This window comes from Hibiscus syriacus, unplaced genomic scaffold (genome assembly GCF_006381635.1).
Source record: "Hibiscus syriacus cultivar Baekdansim isolate YM2019G1 unplaced genomic scaffold, ASM638163v2 tig00110556_pilon, whole genome shotgun sequence".
Classification (NCBI taxonomy): Eukaryota; Viridiplantae; Streptophyta; class Magnoliopsida; order Malvales; family Malvaceae; genus Hibiscus; species Hibiscus syriacus.
The window spans coordinates 3,675,485-3,699,930 of record NW_024062779.1 but is presented as its reverse complement, the minus strand read 5'-3'; the positions used below and the strand labels follow the sequence as shown (position 1 = coordinate 3,699,930).

General features: G+C 31.4%; 2 protein-coding genes and 1 long non-coding RNA gene across 3 annotated transcripts; 1 reads left to right on the top strand and 2 right to left on the bottom strand.

The window, feature by feature from the left end:
• Positions 1-1,212: 1,212 nt before the first annotated feature.
• On the bottom strand, positions 1,213-14,731 carry LOC120131427. The gene is made up of 4 exons (XR_005516917.1): positions 14,721-14,731; positions 14,388-14,394; positions 10,414-10,587; positions 1,213-1,223 (listed from the first exon to the last, which is right to left on the bottom strand). It is a non-coding gene; the product is annotated as an uncharacterized LOC120131427 (long non-coding RNA).
• Positions 7,593-10,407, bottom strand: LOC120131422 (zinc finger protein GAI-ASSOCIATED FACTOR 1-like). Its single transcript, XM_039148415.1, has 2 exons — positions 9,295-10,407; positions 7,593-8,829 (listed from the first exon to the last, which is right to left on the bottom strand). Exons 1-2 carry the CDS (start codon positions 9,936-9,938, stop codon positions 7,782-7,784), a joined length of 1,692 nt encoding a protein of 563 aa, XP_039004346.1. The 5' UTR covers positions 9,939-10,407; the 3' UTR covers positions 7,593-7,781.
• Positions 13,743-21,021, top strand: LOC120131423 (uroporphyrinogen decarboxylase 1, chloroplastic-like). The gene is made up of 2 exons (XM_039148416.1): positions 13,743-13,747; positions 20,337-21,021. The coding sequence occupies exons 1-2, from the start codon at positions 13,743-13,745 to the stop codon at positions 21,019-21,021; spliced, it is 690 nt and encodes a 229-aa protein (XP_039004347.1).
• The last annotated feature ends 3,425 nt before the right edge of the window (positions 21,022-24,446 follow it).

Genomic DNA, 24,446 nt, shown 5'->3' with positions numbered 1-24,446 from the left:
CGGTTTAACACAGTATATTATGAAACAGGATACGAACTACGTCGACCAAATTTTGATAAGAGATTGGAGAATTTGAAGGTATTTTACGATGATCAGCGTGTTTGGAAGTGGGCTTCAAAAATACCGCGGGAAAAATGGTCACAAGCATATGACGAAGGTCGGAGATACGGACATATGACCACAAACCTTGCTGAGGCCATTAATTCGGTACTAAAAGGTACACGCCATCTCCCAATTGCGAGTGTGATGAAAGAGACGTACTTTAGATTGGGTAAAGTTTGGTCGGACAAAGGCAAAGAAATAGAGAGTCTTATAAATAGAGGTAAAACTTGGGCTCCTACAGTGGTGGAATCAATGGAAGCAAATGAGCGATTGGCAACATCAATGGTTGTTCATAATTTCGACCGAGTTGGTCATACTTTTGTCGTGTCGTGCATACGCCGTAACGTCGGAGGAGAAGACCAAACATTTAGAGTTGATTTACGACATAAATGGTGTGATTGTGGTCGTTTTCAGGCATGGAAATATCCATGTGCTCATGCAGTCGCAGCATGTATGTATGCTGGTGTAAGCGCATACACTTATGTTGATGAGTGCTTTCACTTACGTAGGATATTAAATGTCTACAGCTATGAGTTCAGACAGATACCAAATGAATCATATTGGCTCAGAAAAGATCATGACGAATGGCTGCCAAATCCAATGCTTCGCAGAAGTCCAAAGGGTCGACCTGAGTCCACTCGTATTCATACCAGTATGGATTTCCATGCTAGAGAGAGAGGTCAAACAAAGAGATGCGGATTATGTAGGGGTGAAGGCCATTCAAAAAACAATTGTCCTAATTTACCAAGATATAGGCCTCATCATTAGTAATGATATATGTATTTCTATGAATTTCTATGTATTTATAAGATTTAGTAATGATTAGTAATGATGAAATTATTATTAATTTTTAATGATTTGATAGTAATGATTTAGTAATGATTAGTAATAATGAAATTATTATTAATTATGTATGATTTGATAGTAATGATTTAGTAATGATTAGTAATAATGAAATTATTATTAATTTTTAATGATTTGATAGTAATGATTAGTAATATAATTTATTATTAATATTTAATGATTTGATATTAATGATTTAGTAATGATTTGATAGTAATGATTTACGACTTGAACAATGAACAATGTTTGGTTCAATTAACCATAAAAAAATTATCAAACTAATGATTTTTGGTTCAATGAACAATGAACAATGAACAATGATTTAGTAATAATCATTATAAAAATGATTTAATAATGATTTAAATATTTAATGATTTGATGATTTAGTAATTTATACATAGTCGAATTTATTAATGATTTTTAAATATTTAATGATTTGATACTAATGATTTACTAATTATTACTAATGATTTAATACTAATTATTTGATACTAGTAATTATTTGATACTAAACATCATTGTTAAGGTTAAAAAAAGCAGTCTAATTTCAATAAATAATTTGTAATAAATAGCAAACGAGTTTACAATTGTTGTCGATGTCGGGGTGTTGTTGAATGATAATGTCGGGGCGGACGTCTGATACGTTGTGGCCGTTGTGGCTCAGGAGTATTGTACTCATCCCCCTCATTCATTGGGGTATTTGAACTGTCATGTGTTCAAAGTCATACGTCGACGAAAACGTAGGAGAATAGATGGGTGCCTCAGGCTGCACAAACTCTGGTATGTATGCCGGGCCAGTAGAGTCATCAACTGCGTGATGCAACGATTGTGGTGCGCTATTATCCACATCGGTCATTTCCGCTTCAGTTTGTAGAGATGAACTCCCACTCCCACTCGGTAGAGAGTATTCAGCTTTACCAAATCTTTTCTTAAACCTCAAAAATTGTCGCCTCTCTACTATTGTTGTGAGGAACGGCTTTCCATTATCCAAAAAATAAGCAAGGTAAGCCGAAGTCTCAAAATTAAAGTCGTCGTCTTGAATGGCGTCAAGAGTTGGCATGAATGAAGCCCTATTGTTCCAAGCATTAATATATGTTGCATGCTTCTCAACCCAATTAACGCTTTCTTTACGACGACCATCAAATCTGTGCAGGTCGTCATGCGTCTCAACCCAATTCACTGGACGACGACCATCTAAGTTTTGGAGGAGGTCATGATCCCATGGACTCCGCGGAATAGGTTGGTGGAAGTGGAATTGCCTCAGCACTCTATCCCCAAATTGGATCTCAACAAAAGCAAAATTGATCAATGGTGTAACAGCACACCAATATTGAAACCCATCTAAAATATCGTGCGGTATCAACGCAAATAATTCTTCATTCATGTATGGTCTCCAATTAAACTGTAAAATTACAAAAACAATAAAATTTATTTAAATTAGATAATATAGTTAATTAAAATAATAATTAAAAAATACAAATTATGCATACCTCCTTTTTGGCCTTAATGTCTATCTTCAACCTGAACTCTTTAATGTTGTTGTGCACCAACCCTGTGCCTTCAATTTTATGCCTCCATCTGTATATCAAAACAAAAATAGAGACATTTTGTTCAATAATTTTAATCAAAATAAATATTTTTAATTAATATTTTATATTAAAATAGAGGATTCATATTACCGTCCGGCAAGTGGAAAGTCAACCGCAGTCCGACTAATCGGTGTCAGAAACGGAAGTCTATGCCAAGCCCATGATTGTAGAAGCAACTGACATCCACCGATTTCTACTGTATTATTATCATTCACGACTAATGACGCCTTGCACATCTCACGATACAAGAACGCCAATATCGCCGAACCCCAGCTATATTGCCTACAATTCTCAAAATTTGTTAAAAAAAGAAGATACTGAGTGTGAACATAACTACCTGATTTATCAGGCATCAAAATTCCCCCAATCAATTGTAATATATGCTCGTGTTGCATATATAATTTCGTGCTCCGTACTATTTGATTGAAGTTGAAATTCATTCTTCAACCATGACAACCTCACCCGCCACCCTTTACACTCTGGTGGTACGGGCGCTTTCCCAAGAAACAAGTTGCAAAGTTGTTCCACCTTATTAAACTCATGTGACATTACCACCGGCATCCCATTAGTTTGGACCCCGAGTTGCATTGCCACATCCTCCAAAGTTATCGTGCATTCGCCACACGGCAAATGAAACGTGTGCGTTTCTGGTCTCCAGCGTTCAATCAACGCACTGATCAAACCTGGGACCAACTTGTAATCTCGCACAAATGTGACATACCAAAATCCAGCCTCTTGCAAATTTTCTTCTATTAGTGGGTGTGGCTTGGGCACTTTATGTAGTCGAAGACGAAGGACTCGCTGCTCGTCCTCCTACAATTAAATATTTCAAAAAAATTATCACAATCATAAAATAATATTCAAATATTTATTAATTATAATTCATTAAACAAATATTTTATTCACCATTATTCCCAAATGACTTGAAATATGTTCATTGTCAAGCCTCAACAGTGGAATTTGGTCAGCCATTGGAATGAATCTGTAAAAAAAATTAAACAACAATATTTAAAAAATCATTTAATATAATCTAATATAAACTAACTAACTAATTTACAACACTAAACTTTAATATAATAACTTATAATATAAGAAACTAATAAACTAACAAACTAAACTTTTTAAAATATAAACGTAAACACCAAACCCTTAAACAACTAATAAAATATTTTTTATATAACTAAAACTAACTAATAAACTATTTTTTCATTATAATATACTACTAATAAACTTACTAACTAAAACTAACTAATAAACTAACTAATTTTTTATATAATATATATTCAACAAACAAATATAACTTAACTATTTAACTAACAAAAACTAATTAAATAATTTTTTTATATAACTAACTATTAACAAAACAAACTAATTAATTATTTTTTAACTATATAACTATCAAACATATACTAATTAAATAATTTTTAATTTATGTATACTATAACTTAAACTAACAATCATATAACCCTAAACTAATAAACTAATTAACATTTATAATAATAAACTAATTTAAATATAAACAAATTTACCTTATCTCCCTTTCTTCTTCTTACTTTCCTTTCTTTCTCCCTTTCTTTCTTTCTCGGCTGAATCTCTTCTCCCTTTCTTTCTTTCTTTTATGTGTGATCTTTCTTCTTGCAATTTGCACACCCCATATATAACCGGCTGCCTCAATTATTTCACCAACAATGGTTCAATTATTGTTCATGCATGGTCTCGTCTCGTGAGCTAGGATCACATGGCATGCTGTAGGCATGCAGCGGGGAGCAGGAGCACGTGAAGTTATCTTGGCATGCATGCAGGCATGCAGCGGGAGCAGGAGCACGTGAAGTTATTTGGCTGGTGCATGCATGGTCGGCTGGTGCATGCATGGTTCGCAGGGGGCGACCTACAAGGTCGCCGGGACTACATGGCGACCTACAAGGTCGCCGGGACTACATGGCGACCTACAAGGTCGCCCAGACTGCATGGCGACCTCTCTATTGGCTGGCTCGCATGGCGACCTCTCCGTTGGCTGGCTCGTCTGCATGGTTCTCCGTTGGCTGGCTCGTCTGCATGGTGAGTATATGGCTTGTATGGCGTCTGCATGGGTATGGCTCGTCTGCATGGTGAGTATATGGCGTGCATGGCGACCTGGTTGGTCGCCGGGCGTGCATGGCGACCTGGTTGGTCGCCGGGCGTACATGGCGACCTACCTCCGTTACTGTAGAGGACACTACTTTAGCAATTAATCTGGCGATCCCACTATTTAACGAATAAAAAAATTTCAACGCACTATCAACGAGATTTTGCCAAGATATTCAATGACGTATAAAGATAATAATTTATTATAATTATAATTTTTTATATGCTTTAAATATATATTTGCTGAGAAGATTTATTTATACAAAAGCATAGCACATTGACATTATTTGAAAAATATTCTACTATATATGCATCTCTTTGACATTAATCACTTTTATTTACCCCAAGGATGGTATTTAGTTGACAATATAAATGTTTTGTTTAAAACATAAATATATACTACATTCACTTCAATATATATATATATATATATATATATATATATATATATATAAAGATTTTATTTTTTCCCCACTCACATGTGAATGAACAAAAATAATGTATGTAAGAAAATATTTTTTTATCAAAATTCATTCAATAAATTATTCTTGATGGAATGGTAAAAAATTTATATATAAACTTACGAGTCCCCCCCACTTACACTCACATGGATCAATGATAAACTATTATTGGGAGGGGCAAAAGTCTTCCCACTTGCTCGTCCCTTATTATGAATTAACTTTTGTGTGTGTGTGTATATATATATATATTCACGTCATTAGATTTCAGCAAATGAGAGAGAGAGAGAGAGAGAGAGAGAGAGAGAGAGAGAGAGAGAGAGAGAGAGAGAGAGAGAGAGAGAGAGAGAGGATATTGTTAATTTTAAAGATAATCAAAAGTGAGATCTAAGGATTTGGGGATCACCATGAGTATGGACATGGCTAGTGGGAGCATCATGAGTTTACTTCTAGTGGAAAATTTTCACTTTAGCGTAAATATTAAAATGGTAAGAAAAAACTTGTCTTATAGTAAAATGTCAAATATTTGTAAAGAAACTACATCGATACTAAAAGTTTTGTGATATTTAATTTTTGGTTCAGTGAGGAACAAATATAAATTTATAATTAGGACTGAATATATATTTTAAAGTTTGGCTTCAATTTATAATTTTATTAAAAAAAAACTTATTTAATTATAAGGTCATTGTTGTAACATACAATAGAATGTGAGTTTGAATATACTTCAGAATGTATCTTCTTATATATAAGCGAAGAAAGAATCTATTTAATTTAAGCATTGTATCAAAACGAGTTTGGATTTTTTTAGTTAAATAAGCATTAAATTCGTGTTCAGGAGGATAAAGTGAGTTTTACGTAAAATTTTGGGACTCATCGCAAGTGACGGTAAAAAAGTGGATTGACCAAATGGAGGGAGAGAAAAAAAAAAGAAAAGAAAGAAATAATAAAAGAGAAAAATAAGAGATTATTTTTTAACTTTTTATAGGGGTTCAAAATGATATCGTTTTGATATGTTGTGTAATCTCATAATTTATGATTTAAAAAGTTAAAAAAATAATTTTAATTATCAAAACGATAAAATCAAGTTATGAGATGTGTCGTTTACCCATTGTACTGAAAAGAGGGGAAATGGAGAGGAGTTCCGTAGATGTTTCATGGCAAAGATAAGCCATGTTTATATCGTACAAATTGTTGAAGTTTTAGTTCGAAAATAGGGCATTCCGATGGTATAACTTTTTAAAGAGATGATCTAATCAAGCAAATTAAATTTCGATTTCATATTATAAAGTCATAAGTTATTAGAGGTGTCATGAAAATAGTGTATATACTATTAAAATTGTATTTTTAATTTGATGAGAGACATAGTTATAAGTACAAAAAATAACACATTCTTAATTCATGTATACAAAGGAGTTATGTTCCCCAAGAAATAGATAATCTCGTATTTACACTTATATCTAATAGTGAGTTTATACGGAAACTCTTTCTTCTTCGAAGATCACAACTAAAGAAAGACTCAAAGATTTCAACCTATAAATTAAGTCAAGTACAATTCCTCATCTAGTATTTATTTTATTATATATGATTTAGTATAATTAGATCCTAGTTTGATTTCATATTTATTATGATTTGGTTCAACTAATTTATCTTAAACTCAATCATAACAAATAAAAATATAAACACAATATTCTCTCGAAAAAAACGCTAACCCAATCATTGATTAAATATTTAAAAATAATAATATTAACTTATGAACTAAATTGACATTAGTTTATTAGTTACAATTTACAAGGCACTTGCGAATTGAAAGAACACCTAATTAATATGATTAAATTAGAAGACTAAAGCCACTAATTCAATGTCATATTCATCGTGACCTTGCTTCTTTTTTTCCCCTTTGGAAGCTGATTTTATATACTCACCATCTCATAAAAATGTCTTTTATTGATCTTTTAAAAATTAATTTTTTTAAAAAAATTTTGATCATGATTATTTTAAATATTTTAAAAATTAAATTTCATAAAATATATATTTGAAAATTACTTGATTAAAGGTTTTTAAGATATATTTTTTAGAAATTACAAATTTTTAAATAATAACCAGTTCAAGTTTAAAAAATTGAAGAAGAAAAAAGTCAATAATGAACGTATTTTATGGGACAGAGGGAGTATTAAACATCGACCACTAACTTTAAATATATATGGTTTTGACGTTTCAGAAAAATAATATTTGGCTTTATATATATTATTTATCTTAAAGATCCTAATAATAATAACATTTATTGGTCAAACAATTAATCTTTATTTTAATATTTTTTTAGGTCATAGATTCTACATTATCTAGAAGCATTTTCTTTCCTTCATATCTACTCGGATAGGATTAGAATTAGATTTAGAATTTGTAAAAAAAAAATTAGGTTTCCTTGGCAGGTCAGCATTTATAAATAATATGTAAAACTAGATATTCTAACATTATATTTAAACAAAAAGGCGGAATTAGTATGATGGGCTAATCATAAATGAATATCAAGATCTTACATTATATATTAGTAACTTTAGAGGTTCTTCCCTTTAGAAAGATGGTGGCAAAGAGATTATAAAATTTAAGATATGTTTGAAAAGAAATTGAAATTAAAAAAAGAAAGAAAGAAAAGTTGGCATATTACCTAACCTTGCCATGGTTTTTGAGACTGGTCGCGTTGCTCATCCGAAGTGTCGATGCAGTAAGTACTGGGACCAGTGATGTCGAGAATATCGGCATGAGAGAAAGCTGTAAGACCCAAGAAATCTCTTGTCAGGCCTTCACTCTGCTGAGTTGTAGCGTTTGTCGTCGTTGTTTTCGAGAATGATTCGTTGATGGAACTCCCATCTATCTTCTTTGTGTTCAAGATGCCACCACCAAATGCGAGATCATCGAAGGAATTAGTGGCCACAAATCCAGTGGCGGAAGACAAAGAATCAATCATGTCTTGGAGAAGGGAAGGAGTAGCACCTGAGACAACGTTGTCATGATGATCATCATCATCATCGCCTGCGATGGAGGCAGCAGGTTTACTGTTCCCGAAAGGAGGCAAGCCATGGATAAGTGCACCACTACTACCCACATGGAGTTCTTGTTCACGTGAAGGCAAGTCGAGTCCAAAACCAGCTGTTGTTGTGTTGTTGTTAGTGCCTGCAGAACCAGCAGACACGTGAGTCGGTTGGTGGGGTCTAATCAACGAGGCCGGTATTGTTGGTGACCCAATTTTAACGCTCACGGTCGAACCCATATGAGCTGCTTTCTGAAGCAATGCAGTGGCTGACATGTGAGGGGAAGGCACTGTCGTTTCATGGTATGGAGGAGGAGGGAGAGTGGGGACAAGACTAGGGTTAGGACTGGGGTTCCCATGTAGCGTTAAATCTTGATGATCTAATCTCGAGGAGAATATTGACGATGATGAGGAGGAAAGGTCTATAGGGTGCTGTGGGCCAGGACCAGCCCCGAGCATTGCTTGGCTGGCCAGCCATGGAGGAATCTCTGCCCCTGCCCTTAGAGGAGTGAAACTTTGCTGCTCTTTCTTAAGTGAAAATGCATGGGGATTGAACTGGGGCGCTTGTAAATTAATGTGAGACGAGGCTTCACCTTGCTGATGACCGAAAAGAAACGGGTTGGCTCGTGCATTCTCCACTGCCAAAGCTTCGCAGAATGCTCTATGAGTGATGAAACTATCCCTCCTGGAGAAGAAGAAAAAAACAAAGGTTTTAAAAAATAAACACAACAAAACAAAAACTAAACCAGTGATCATAAAGTGCTGTGACAATGGCAGAAATACTTTTCTCTCCCTTTTTCCTGCATCCCATTCATTTTAATTTTTTCTCCCTCTTTGAAAGGATAGGACAAACTGTCCACTCGCGCTAGTGCAGAAAATAAAATTTAATTCCATGTATATTCTTTCCATATCTCTCTCTCTTTCTCTCTCTCTCTCTACTCTCTAGGGTGTGAAAACTAGGAACTGCCAGATGTATATATTTGCTATTAATTCTTCAGTTTAAAAGTTTATCCGTGAGAACCGTTTTCGTTTCAAAGCTATACTTGAGTGCACGTCACAGTAAATGAAGATTTGATTATTGTTGTTGTGCTTCAATGGATATCACTATTGTGTTCATGGGGAGGATGAAGGGTTTAGTTATTTATTATACCTTGAGAAGAGGGTTCCACAATCACATCTATATTCTCTAGTGCCACAAATCTTGGAATGAGCCTTCCAATCCGATTGAACTGCATACTTCTTCGAACACTTTTCGCATTTCCACTTCTTTTCGCCATGTTTCCTCGAGAAGTGCTTCTTGATTCCAGTCAAGTCTCCGAGCGCTCTCGACGGATCATGGTGAACGCAATTTGCTTCCGGACACACGTATACCTTCTTCCTCACCTCTTTGCTTGTTCGTTGCTTTAACTTCCATGGCAGATTATGTCCTCTTCTATGAAGCTGAAGGTTCTGGTCTCTTTGAAACCCTTTGTTGCAGATCTCACACACGAATCTATTAGTCGCCATGAGTGTTTTAGGAGACAAAGCTATCACTTCTGCACCGGGTCTGGTTCCAAGAAATAAAAAACCCACCAAAAAAATGCATAAAAAAAATGAAAAGGAGACAAACAAAACAAGTACATAAAAAAAACCCAAACCTGGGTTGCCTGGTAGGTTTCTCTTCTTCTTGGCCGGCAGAGCTTGAGGTTGTTGAGTGGTGAAGTTTTGTTGAGGATAATTGGAACCAGCTTCAATTCTATTACCGGATGAACCACTGGCTTCACCAGATGCAGAAGCCGAAGTCAAATTCGACATATTCTCTTCAAAAACTCGTTCTTGTTGCTGTTGATGGTTGGAATAATAAGCCTTTTATCATCTTCTACTGCATGAACCAATGAACCAGACCTCCAGAATTGGCATCATGCGTCATGGATCTTGGTTTTAAACACACACAAAAAAAATAGTAGGGTACAAAAAGAAAATCCAAAGATAAAAAAAAAACCAAAACTAAATGATAAAAGAGAAAGAAATTGATACTTGATTAGCTAGGCTTAACATATATGAATGAATACATACGATAATCATCGTATTGTATTCAACCCAAGAGACAATGGGTGTTTTGTTGTTTAGAAATACTTTAAGAAGAAACAAATAGAGCAGGTAATATATTATAACTCATGTATATATATAACCAGATATAGAGCTCAAGCAGATCCTCCATCTCTGTCCGCTTTTAAGCTTCATGCTTTTAATAAAAAATAATCTAACAATAACCACACAAGAATTGAACCTGATCAACTCACGAAACTGAGGCAAAGAGAGGGAGAGACAGAGAAAGAGATGTGGATGAGATGAAATCCCTCTTTAATCCTCAAAGCTGTCCGAAAACAAGAACCCAAAACCACAAGCCAAAGGGGTGGGGAACCCTCTGATGTTCCACTTTCTGTCTTTTCCCTTCACACTCCTTACAATAATAATAATAATAATAATAAATTATGCTTGATAAATTATTAAAAATAACATCTTTTAATTTATTGAGGATTTCAAATTTGGTTATTTGCTTAGTAGGAAGCAAAAGGGAGGTGTTATACTATATATATTGACATCATGATCATGGGGTAGAGACCTTTTTCACATTTACAGTGAAATGATTGATCCATTGATTAAATATATATAAGAGGCATGGCTAAAAGTAAAATCCATTTCCCTCTTGCTTTCAATTCTACCTTTTTTTTTTTAGTTTCATGACCATGACTATAGTTTACTATTTGTATATATATATATATATACTGTGAAGGACTTGGCTTCATTCTCTGACAATTCTGCATGCTACACCAATTTCTTATTTAGTAAAAATAAGTATTAATAACCCCTTAGGTATTAGAGGTTAATAAGTGGAAAAGTGTGGACCAAACTCTAGATTCCTAACTTAACTGGATTCTTAGGATTGGGACTGGCTTTCTGAATGGAACTATTTAGTTGAAGTTTTTCTTTTTTCTAATGAAATTAACCTTTAACTTTATTATTTTTATCACTATAAAAGTATTTTCTAAACTAATAATATTAGTTAATTTTACTAAGAGAAAATATTTAAAATTATAAGAAGAATTTTTAAAAAATAATTATATAAATTAAATATTTTTAATATTTTAAAATGTACAAATTAACTGCTTATAAATAAAAGGAACTATATAAGAACAAGAATAAAACCCAAGAGAAGAATTCATATAAATGATAGATATGAAACAAACATTATTTGTCTACGTTTAAGGATAAATATCACATTAACCTAAAAATATATATAATTTGTTGATAAACTAACATTATTATAATTTAACTGTGATCTATATGTGTTTGGCTTCCTCGCCGTTGTGGGAAAAATTAATTTCTCATATAAGACATCCACCATATTATTTCTTAAACTATGACTTCTTATTGATCTAAAGACGTCGTGTACTCATGGGATCTTCTCAATTTGTCTGAAGACGTCATGCAATCGTAGAGTCTTCATATTTAGCTTGAAGAAGCATGGAACACTTGGCGTCTTTAGGTTGGTACTGTTCAATTCACCCTAGATGGGGAAATAATCTCCAAGTTGAACTATATTCAAAATTAAAAAATCTCACTTACATTATCTCAGTCATTTTACTGTGTTTATTAAGATATAATTTGAAAATCTAAAATAAAAATAAATCAGTAAAATATTTAAATAAAGATCATTTAAAGATATGGTTATCCCAAGTTATTGCTGATACTATTGTCAATAATACTTCGTAAGGTTAATGATAACTACGTCTTTTGATTAAAAGAAAAGAGATGAATATTAAGTCTAACCATTATAAATGACATTAATAAAGTTAAGCGCATATGTTATATAATTAGTTTTTATATAAATAGATAAAAAAAACATTTTAAAAATGGTTACAATGAGTATCTCCTTTGTCATTTTTTTTAGTTTGTATCGTTTTTCATAGATTAGATCAATTTTTTCTTTTTTAATTTTCTTTAGTTGGCAGTGACATCGACTTTGATGTTGGTTGCCGACCGCCAGTTCTCTTTTTTATTTATTTTTTCTTTTATTTTATAATAAGAATTATTCTATCTGTGTTGCATGTTTATCTCTATTTGTGTTGCACATTTATCTCTGCTTTTGTGACATATTTTTCGATTTTTTTCTCGGTCGTTTGTTCGTTCTTTTATTTATGTTTTCTCAGGGTTGTATTTGACGACGCCACAACTGATCAAGATGGTGCTTATTCGAAATCTCATTGATCTTCCCTGCTATGAACCTTTGGATTGAATTTGGATGCGTGATTTTACGTTTGTGGATAGTTTCTCACGACGCTCGGCTCTGATCTGCAGTTCTCAGTGGTCTTTCAATAAATTAATTTCCTTTTGTGGTTTGTTTGCCGATGCAATCAGATTTATCTGTATGTCTTTTGGTTGGGTTTTTAACATTTTCCATTTATGGTACTTATATGATCTAAAGCGGTTAGTTTCAATGTTATAAGAAAAATCCAAATTATGTATTTAGTTTATGATGATAGTTGTAAATTCTTATTTTAATTTCGGATATTTTTACTTTTTTAATAATACTAATTGCTTCTATAAAAGAAATTGTTACAATGAATATAACCATACAAATGTCATTAAAATACCATTTTAAATGAAATTTTGTTTATATTGCTTAATAATGATTTTCAATTGAAATCTAAACGAGCTTTAACGGGATAATTTTGTCTAAATCGTAATGTTAATAGAAATTAATCACCCCACACATCTGTGGAGGAATTTAAAATTTCACGAACTTAATATGGTGGCATATATCCTACATCTATTCTGTTGGATCCAAGTCTTGAATTAATATAGTTAATCATTACATCCGAAAATGAACGAGAAAGATCACAACAAATCCATGTAATTTTTTTTTGGGGGGGGGGGGGGAGGTACTCTACAATTGTGGACAGCTCGAGATTATGGCCCCAAAACATTACTATTAATTAATCTATCCTTTCCCATCCCATCACAAGAAAAGGTTAAAACATTTTAAAAAAATATATATAATTTGTTATTAATATTTCAGTAAAAATAAATTGACAAATAATAATAAAATCTTTTATTTCAATTTAAAAATATCGTTATTATGTTATTATATCTAAGTTTATTTGATAAAAAGTAAAAGTTCAATAATTAATAAAAATATAATAACTAATAAAAGTAAGGGCAAAAAAAATACTTTTGTCTTGAATAAAAGAGAAGTATCATGTCTACCGTGTAATATTTTTAAAATCGGACTGGACATTGAACCGATAAATGTACTGGTTCTCTGGTTCAACAGCGGTTGAACCGGATTTTATATAAAATAATATTATTTTTAAAATTTTACATAATATTCAAAGTAATATTAATATATATGTAACACTTTTTTTAAGTTTACAATATTAAAAGGTATAAAATATCACAAGTCATAACATATAAATTAAAAACCATAAAATCAAGTGAAACAAAATGATTCAAATCAACTACAACATAATATTTAAGGTAAAACATATTAAATAATAAATAATTATATAACTATAATCAAAAAAATAAAATTAGAGCTTAAAAAAATCATAACAAATGATGTCATTTGGTTTAATTTTTTTTTTTAAAAACAATCTCACATGACTAAGAAACATAGAAGAGCGTCCCAAAAGTTTAAAATATAAAAATATGAGAACAAAACAATCACACATGGCTAAGAAACATAGAAGAGCATCCCAACTTACTTTTATAAATAATAGAAGTAATTTGACATTCAAAATCATTGATCTTTTTGGTGAGCACACAACAAACTATTCTTTTGCTTCAATCGAGCTCAAATTTTAGGCTTCAATCGAACTTCTAAATTCTTTTTGAGTTCTAGTCTTTTCGAGTTCAAGTTTTAATATTATATTTCGAGTTCGAGTTGAACTTGATAATTTTTAGCTCGTGAGTTTTTGAGTCGAGTTAAGCTTACTTTTAAAGTTTTCGAGTTCGAGTCGAGCTCAACAACACTCGAATTTGACTTGGCTCGTTGAACAAACGACGTCGTTTGGTTTATTTTTTTTTAAAAGAAAAAAAGTGAACCGGCGGTTCAAATCAGTTTTGCCGGTTTTCAGCCGGTTCACCCCGGTTTTATCGGTTTTCAGCCGGTTCATTGCCAGCCCGGGTTTGTGAGATAACCGGACCAGACAGGCCACCGGTTCACGGTTCAACCGGCCGGTCCGGTCCGGTTTTGATAACCATGCTACTGTGTGATATCAATGATAGAAGGAATTATTGTTCTTTTTAAAGGTTTTGAATTCGAATAATTATATCTATATGGTATGTGTAACTAAGAAATATTCTAAACAAATATTAGCTTATAATCACCTAATATTAAGATATTTGCATGGCTATTCTCACATTTTAAATTGTTAAATTAGATAATTTATTAATTTATAAAACCACCTTTAACAATTTATATACATAAAAGATGCACACTGTCATTACAGCAGACATATCAATAGCCGCATTTTTAGACTTATAGTGACGTTTAAAAGCGCTACTAAAAAGTCTCTCGACGTGAAAAAATACAACAAGAAGCATCATTAAAACAAACATTACAACTATTAGTGGCGTTTGTGAAACAAAAATGCCGCAAAAGGTTAGATTAGTTAGCGGTGTTTTGGGCTTTAGGGTAATATTTTTTGTTCTATCTATGTAAGACAAAAAAATCCATCTTGGAACTTCTAATTAAGATATGAATGCACTGGTTGCACACAAAAATTGTTTAGGCCATATAGCGGTGGGTTTTAGCTAAAGACACCACAAATGTATACTCCTTTAGTGTTGTTTTTCATCCTAAAACGTCACTAATCAAAATTGATTTGTAAATATTGTTTTCTGCACTTTACTACCCAAATTTAAAATATCCTGTAACAATATCTAATATCAAATTTGAAATTTAATTATGACTCGAATAAAGTAAAAATACTTAACAACATACATAAACCAAAGTTTACAAACATTCAAGTGAAATGTAATGTAGTTTAACCACTAGAATAAACAAAGCATGAACCTAAGAAATCGCCTAGGGTAGTGAATTTTGCGCTTGATTCATCATCTGCTTCATAATTTCAAGTTGATTTTGAAGTTCTTCATATTTTTTTCTAATATGTTGCTTCACTCGTTTTTCTCTATGCTTTTCTCGCTTCAGCTTCGGCCTTCATTTGAGCAAAATTTTCACCCGCTTGAGTCAATTGTTCTTTTAATCAATTAATTTCTGACTGAGAAGACTGGATGTACGATGACATATACTGAGACGAACTGGATCTAAAATATTTGGTCGGGATAACAAATGATCCTTTATAGCAAACTCAACCATATCTTTCAGGACTGAAAACTTTAGTAATAACTTGACTTTCTATCTCGTCCACATTAATAGAACCATGAGATGAAACCATAGCTTCATACTATACCCTTTTATCACTCAATTTTTCCTAGTAATCAATTAAGAATTTAGAACTAATTTAAACATTATTTAAAATAAAAATGTTATATAACATAATACAAATTTTATTTCTAGTAAATATACCATAATTTCTACAGCTTCAGGAGTCCTAAGAGAACCACCTTTTTTTACCCTTAAAAAAGTACTTAAATACTTTCTTAATCCAACAGTAAAAAACAATGTAACTTTTATATATATTACCCTTAATTTACAGTTATAGAAGCTGAACGAATTGATCAAGAAGTCAAAAGAGGAAGGGCAGTGTTGCAGACAACTTAAGGCGATGAATTACAACGATGCAGCAGAATTGAACAAAATAGCATATGAAAACAAAAATCAAGAAGCGAGACATACCTGATGTATTGTAGTTTAACAACTAGAGTAAACTCGTTAGATTTGATGAAGAAGCCGAAAGCGGAATGGATAGATGAATCTGAAGTCTAATTCCGATGGCAATGAAAATAAAATTTTGTTTAATGCAAAATATTTCTTGAATCAACAAAAAGGTAAAGTGCGACGGAGAAAAGAGACGTACTAGAAGTTGGCGGCGGAATTGCCCGTCCAGCTCAGTTGGTAAGAGCGCAAGGCTCTTAACCTTGTGGTCGTGAGATTGAGTCCCACGGTGGACAATTCATAATTCTGACTGCCGGAGGTCTCCCACGGAAGCTGCTCTCAACCTGGCATTGAGGGCAGGCTACTATCCTACCTCCCCTTATCCCATTACATATGGGAATAGGGTCAGCTAATTAAAAAAAAAACTAGAAGTTGACGACGGTGGCGTGATGTTGCGCTGGTGGTGGCTTTCATTGTGGCTCCATGTTAGGGTAGGAAAATTAGAAAAATGGCAATGAAAAAAATTAGGGATGTGAAACTGGGTTGGTTAAATGACTGGACAATTGCGGCGTTTTTTAAACAAACGCCACTAACGTACGATGAAATTGCGGTGTTTTCTATAAAAGGCCACTGAAGTACGCAAGGTAGTGGTGTTTACCCACAAATGCCACCTTACGTTTGTCTATTGCAGCATCTCTGTTAAAAACACCACTAAAGGTAGATGAGTATCGCGGCACATTCCCGTAAACGCTGTTAATATTTTTATTTTGTGACGTTTTATCCATAAACGCCGCGTTATGTAAAAAATTAATGGCATTTTCTTTTTTAAAAAAAAGCCACTAAAAACACCGTTAAAGACTTGTTTTGGTGTAGTGTGTACACTCGCATTAGAAAATTAAATTTTAGTGTTGAATAAATTTGTTCTCAAAAATGAATTCTTGAGTATATTTGTATTGAAAACAACCTTTGTTTTTGAGTATATTTTTTGCTTAATGCAATTGACTTTGAATGGGGAGTTTTAAACGCAAACGCAACGAAAACAACATATCTTAAGCACCGTTTTCTCATGTCAATATATCTTAAGCACCGTTTTGATTCAAAACTAAAAAAAAAGGCATAAAAAAGGTGAACAATGTCGAAAATCAATTTAAAATTTTAGTTTTTGATTTAATTTAATTTAATTTAGTTATAGGTTTGGATATGTGATGAATAGTAGTATAACAGTTACCCTATTAGTCAAAAGAATTTTATGCAATGTCATGAGTTGAGACTCTCCTAAATGATATATGACAAAAATAAAATGCAAAAGAATTGCATAAATGTTTTTCCAATTCTCAAACGAATATTCGTTTGAAAATACATTATAAATGTTTTTTTATACAGGTAGTTTTAAATATTTTATTGTTTAGAACACTATCAAGTTCTCATTAAAAACAAAAAAAGAAACAATTATTTCTCCAAAGACTTCTTTTTCCAAACAAGAGTGCTAAACCCTTGAATTATATAACCCCAGCGTACCCAATGATTCACGAGTGGAATATTAAGAAATTAAATATTCTATAGATAGAAAAGAGAGGGAGGCCCCACACTAAATGATTGAGAAATGCCTGCCCCCTTTAAGAATCCGTGGCCATCACCCCACGAGGCAAATCAACACCCTACGCGTGGAAGATAAGATCAATCGTCTTCCTTTTAGTCAACGGTTCTGATATAAGGTCCATTGTGACCGCACTTTCACGGTATGCCTTTCAAGCACACCCGTGAAAGGGACAAACGGAGGACTGAGTTCGACCCACTTGTACACGTGGACTATGATAATTGGAAGAACTTTGACAGACCCATGCAAGTTGCGTCAATTGGGACTTTTCCTCTTTCTATGTGATTGCCTTACGTAAAAAAATTCCAATATTACCGCCTGGGTCCCTATGCGACACTGACAATCTACGATATGCAGTGCCAAAATCACCCTACAAGAATACAAAATTTTCATTTCAACCATATCATATCATCAATATTTATTCATTAGTAAATAAAATACCCCTCCAACTCTTAACTCTCTGTCTCAAAACAATAGTGTAACTTGTAGGAGCCAACGAGCCATCGTTATCAGCTGGATCGCCCATTTGTGTTATTGATTTAAGAGCCACGTTAAATGATTGAAAAGTAATCTGATATCATAATTTTCTAATAATTAATTTTAGATTATTATAAAATAATATTCATTTATAATCTTTCTTAATCATTGACAACACATACACATCATACAAACACAAGAATAATATACCATTTATTCACCTGAAATCATTTGATAGTATCATTTTTATAAATGAAATTATTCACACTTTTAATATATTTTTGAAGCATCTCGTTTAGACCGGTGTCATTTAACTTACATCTCAATCGAGAAAATATATTTTTTAATAAATTAAGAAAGTATCACAAACCAACTTACCTTAGTGGTTGAAAGAATCATAGTTGTTTTAGAGGTCACGGGTTCAAGCACCAATGATTGTAGTAGGGTGATTGAGTATTCATTGTCAAATAATTGAGACTTGAGGGTATTTAAAATAAATATTACTTTTTGTAATCACTTTAGTTTAATAAAATAAATAAATTAAGAAAGTACATTTATAACAATTAGTATATATATAAGGTTACATCCATATCTCAATGGTATTTATATTAATGAAAAACTATTACTAAAAATATTAGTTCTCTAATTTATAACAAATTTTAAAAAATTTATAAAAGAATTTATATAAAGTAAATATTATTCACATGTGTATGTTTTAATAATAGTAATTAAAGAAAAGAGAGAGAGAAAAAGATTGAACACTGGCAATTCCAGTGTAAAATTCAAAGTCGCAACCGACAAAAGATCTTCCCAAATTTTGTTGGGGTACGATGGAGGGGGGTAATAATTGAGACACTTTTTGTTGGGGGTGAAGCAAACTCTCTTATCTTCAACTTGTTAAAGTTTTTCTTAACAAGCTCATGCATGACATGTAGATTACAAGTTCTGAAAAAAAAACACACACACACATAAATCTATTTCCAGGGAGAATTACTGATTTTCCACTTTGCTTTTAAGTGGCTTCCAGAAAAATCATTAAATAGATACCCTTAAATGCCACTTCACCCAGTTCCGATTGCATGAGCGACTATCTATTGTTTCAGCCTTTTTTTTTTTTTTGGATAATTGAAAAATTTATTACCCAAAGGAACAGTGTTCTGCTACAAAACAATCATCAATGGAGAAACAACGTAAAGTCAAGAACAACCTATTCACAAAACAGAGTATATGTTATTCAATACTCTATTTCTTACAAAGAGTAATATTAACACTATCAAGTCTATTAATATTCCAACCTCTAAGTTGAATTCCGACAATCTCATTGATAGCTTTAAGAATTTCTGTTGCATTTCTAGAGATTCTTTTGAACAACCTTATTAAATAATACAATGTATAGAGTTTTTTTTTTGTGTTTTTTATTTTATTTACATTATTCTATATTAGATTATCTCACATTCAAAGATTTTTTAGAGTAAAACACAAAATAATAAATCGTAAAAAAGAAATGACCATAATATTTTTATATATTGTTATACTTCCATGTTTTCCATGATGTTACATCAAAGTGTTCAGAAAAAAATATTTATATTTGATCATAGAAATACCCATAAAATTTTAGTATATTTAGATACATATAACATCAATAATTTTAAAATATAAAATATCACTCTTTTATATATAAAAAAGCTAATATTATAAAACATGTATGTGTGTTGATTTTTTTAGGATTATTATTGTTCCTCCTAACACATTTTTAATTGAATCAAACTTTGCATTGGAGTAATTATTTATTATGAAATTGTTAAAAATAGTATTTACTTCAATTATTTTATAATTTTAAAATTTCTAAAGAGAAATCTTTTTACTATTTTAAATTATTACTATTTTAATAATTAATCTTTAAATAATATCAAAACCATGAATAAAAAAATATATTTTAATAATAAAAGATTTTAAATGTAAAAGAAAGGAAACATAATAAAAGGCACTAATGACTAAAATAAAATTCAACGAAAACTAAGGGGCTAGATTCACAAATTTAAAAAAGAAAAAGCCTTGAAATGAGGACCAAAATGTGTTACTTTAAACATGGACATGACCCTTATAATGATTAACCCAAATAAAGAAAAATGGGCTGATTCTATCCCTAAACGACAACATGTGAAGTATTTTAATAAAATTTAATTAGGTTTAATATAAACCCACACTTCATTTTTAATAACCCTCTGCCGCCGTTCACTCTCTACACAACCCACTTCCCCATTTTCTTTCTTTTAAGTCTCCCTTCTTGGAGCTGCTTTTCACTAGCAAGTGCTTGCAGTTCCGTGGGAGTTAAATCCTCAAGCTTGACAGTGCGGTTGGGTTTTAACTCAAATGAAACTAGTAATTTCCCTGGAGCTTTTGTTTTTTCTCCTAAAAGAATGAGAATTAAGAAGTTCTCAGTAGCTTGCTCTTCTTCTACTACTGATCCATTGTTGGTTAAAGCTGCAAGAGGAGATCCTGTAAGTCGGCCTCTTGCATGGATGATGCACCAGGCAGGAAGGTATATGGCTGTTTACAGAAAGCTTGCAGAGAAACATCCGTCCTTCAGAGAGAGGTATGAGACAACTGATCTCATTGTGGAAATTTCTTTGCAGCCTTGGGAAACTTTCCGTCCTGATGGAGTTATAATTTTCTCTGATATTCTTACTCCACTGCCTGCATTCGGTGTCCCGTTTAACATTGAAGAAGTAAGGGGTCCTGTCATTCATTCACCGATGCACTCTGAGGATTGCTTGAAGGCATTGCATCCTATTGACTTGGAGAAACTACATTTTGTTGGGGAGTCCCTTAAGATTTTGCGCCAGGAGGTTGGAGATCATGCAGCAGTGCTGGGTTTTGTCGGAGCACCTTGGACAATTGCAACTTATATAGTAGAGGGAGGTACAACCCGCACTTACACAAACATAAAGAGTATGTGCCACACATCACCAAATTAATATTTAATATTTAATAATTAATAAAATAAAAATAATAACAATAAAAATCCCGGACAAAACGGGTGTCTACACTATATTCTATATTGAGATAATTTTGCTTTATAGTTTTATTATTTTTATAATTATTTTTGTTTTGATTCATATTACAATAGTACAAAGGTTTCTCCAACTTTAATTTAAAGGTAATTGTTTGTTTTCTTTTAAATTTATTTTCTTCGTTGTTAAATATGGTTTTTTCGATATTAATGAATTCATATGGTTTAGGGTTAGTTTTATTATTCGATTTCTGATTTTTTGTTAAACGCTGATGTTTTTTACAAAATAATTGTTAGTTTTTTCTTTTAAATTTTGCTAAACGCTGCTGCTTTTTACAAAATAATTGTTAGTTTTTCTTAAATTTTGCTAAACGTTGCTGCTTTTATTATTCGATATTGTGCAATTTGATTGGAAAACTCATTCAAAAACCTGTGCATGTCTTGTTTCCTTTTCACATTGATAATTCTTTATTTAATAAATAAATGTTTATGATGTAAAATTTCACCTTCACAAGGTATTCTCAAACTCTGCTATGTATTTATGCTTCCTTTAGGTGCATGTGTTTGTGAATTTTGAATTTATATCATTCTTTTTGTTTATGTTAATTTATTTACATTTCCATTTAAACTGATTGAAAATATTGTTATTAGCATCATTTCAGTGTAAGTTTTCAAAATTCTGTAATTTAGCATAATTATTAATGTAGTTGAATTGCAAATGAATCATTCTCTCAGTGTAACCGAACTGTTGTGTTTATGAATTAAGTTGTAGAATGCTCTGCCAGTGGAGAGCAGCTGTGCTATAATAATTGATGATTTTGGTTGCGGTTTAATGCGTCTTTGCATTTCCCTCTAATATCTAAGAGCAATCGATTGCAAAAGCTGGTGAAAGTATTTATAATAGTTTTTCTATATGTTTTAGGATGACACCAGGCAAAGTATCTCGTAAAAGGATTGGAACACAAGAAAATGAAACTCAAAAAGTCTCTGGTAAACTAAATCGAACCCAATAATCTGAACCTCAACAAGTTACTGGTGCTCCAAACCAAACACATGAAGAAATTGATCCAGATACAACAATTGAAAATTCAAGTGCCATCACTTCAATTTTCAGGTAAACAATATAGTTAATCAAATAAAAATTATTATATATAATATTAATTGTAGTAACTAATATTGATTATCTTAATTTGTAGCTTCAAATGATACCACAAACTCAACATCAACAGAATCACAATCGACTCAAGGTTTGGATTGAGATTGTTACAACGAAATATTCTACAAGTCATATTATTATCATATTATTTTTATTTTCTGTAAACATTTTTATATTTATAGAAATGAAATTATTATGTATTTAGTGAAATATTTGTTTAAATCTTATTATTTTGCAATAAGTGAACTATTTTATTTTTTATTTAAATTTGTATAAATAATTTTATTTTAATATATATTGTCATTAAAAAATGTCATAGAATATAAATTATTTGTGTTTTGCTACAATATCTCATTCGTCACATATAAGTTGATTTTAATGCATTATTTGTGACAATATAAATTATCAATAATGAAATCTTATTTAATTTAGTGACGTAACCAACTGTCATAGAATATAAATTATAAAGTGACGTTATGCATAAACGTCATTCATAATATTATTAGGTAACATTTATATTATGTCACTAAAAATATGACAATATCTCTTTCGTCACATATAGGTTGATTTTAATGTATTATTCGTGATTATATAAATCATTAATAACGAAATTTTACATAATTTAGTGACATAATTAGTTGTCATTGAATATTAATTATATAGTGACGTTATATATAAATGTCATCCATGCTACTATTAGGTGACGATATACTACGTTACTAACAATGTGACAATTTTATTTTCGTCACGTATACAATGAAATTATTGTGGTGTTGATGACGATATGATTTATTAATGACGAAAATGTACATCATTTGGTGACAAAAGTAATTGTCACTGAATGCAAATTAAACTGTGACGTTATCTATTAGCATCACTATATATTTAACAATACATGACGATAACACATACATCGTCACTTTTGACATTTAGTGACACACCTAGGGTGACGATCATCGTGACATTGACTTTTACGTTACAAAATACATCTAGTGACATAAATTGAAGTTTTAATGACAATAACCTAGATGCCACTAATAAGAAATTTTGTTGTAGTGATATAATTCATACAATATGAGCGTCGGTGGGGTATTTTTAATTATTTTTTAGGTGTACGGCCTCAATCTCAATTCTCAAATCTTAGTTAGCATTTCCTGGAAAGAAGGCCTTTCAGGGAACAAAATGGAAAAAATGTTCAATATAACATGCGGATCACAAAAATAGTTTGATGTATACACAATTATTTGATGGATGGGTAGTAGTCTTTCTTTTAAGTTTACTAAGAAAATCAAGGAAAATCGACGGTTAGCGATTAATATACTCCTTTTGTTCCCTAAAATATGTCAACTATTAATTTTTTTTAAAATTTTAGTTAATTGTTATTTAAATTTTATTACTGATACAAATATGTAAAAATATATTTTAAAATTTTCCAAATCAAGTAGTTTTTAAATATATAATTTATAAAAATTAATTATTTAAAAATAACCATGGTTAAAATTTGAAAATTTTGATTTTTAAAAAATTAATAAGAAATATTTTTATGAGACGGAGGGAGTAAAAAATACCAACGGTCGAGTTAATATTACTTAAATTGCAATATTAAATTAATCAAATATTTTAATCTTAGTATATATAATATTCGAATCTATCGAGTGACATCAGTAGTTAAAATAGAAGTTGTTATTCCTTGATGTTATGAGTTTGAATAATTACGTGTGTAGAGTGTGTATGCGTTGTTAATAATTAAGAAATATTATAAGCATATATCATCTTGTAAGACCATTAAAAAACAAATATAATGCTCAAATATACATTTTCTAAATTTATTTTTCAGCAAATTATGCATTTAGTACCTAAACTATTAGTTTTAGTTCATTTTAGTACCTAAACTTTCATTTTTTTTTTTCAAAATCATACCTAACTTTTAGTTTTCATTTCATTTTAGTACTCCAACGTAATAAACTTAAATCGTTTAGTACCTAAACTATCAGTTTTGGCCCGTTTTAATACTTAAACTTCCAATTTTTTCAAAACTTAATATTAAATTTTGAACAAGGTACTAAAATAAAAAAATAAAGGTTGTAACGACGAGATACTAAAATGAAACAAAAACTAAACATTAGGTATGATTTTGAAAAAAATTAAAGTTTAAGTACTAAAACGGATCAAAGCTGATAGTTTAAGTACTAAAACGGGTCAAAACTAATACTTTAGGAACTAAACATGTAATT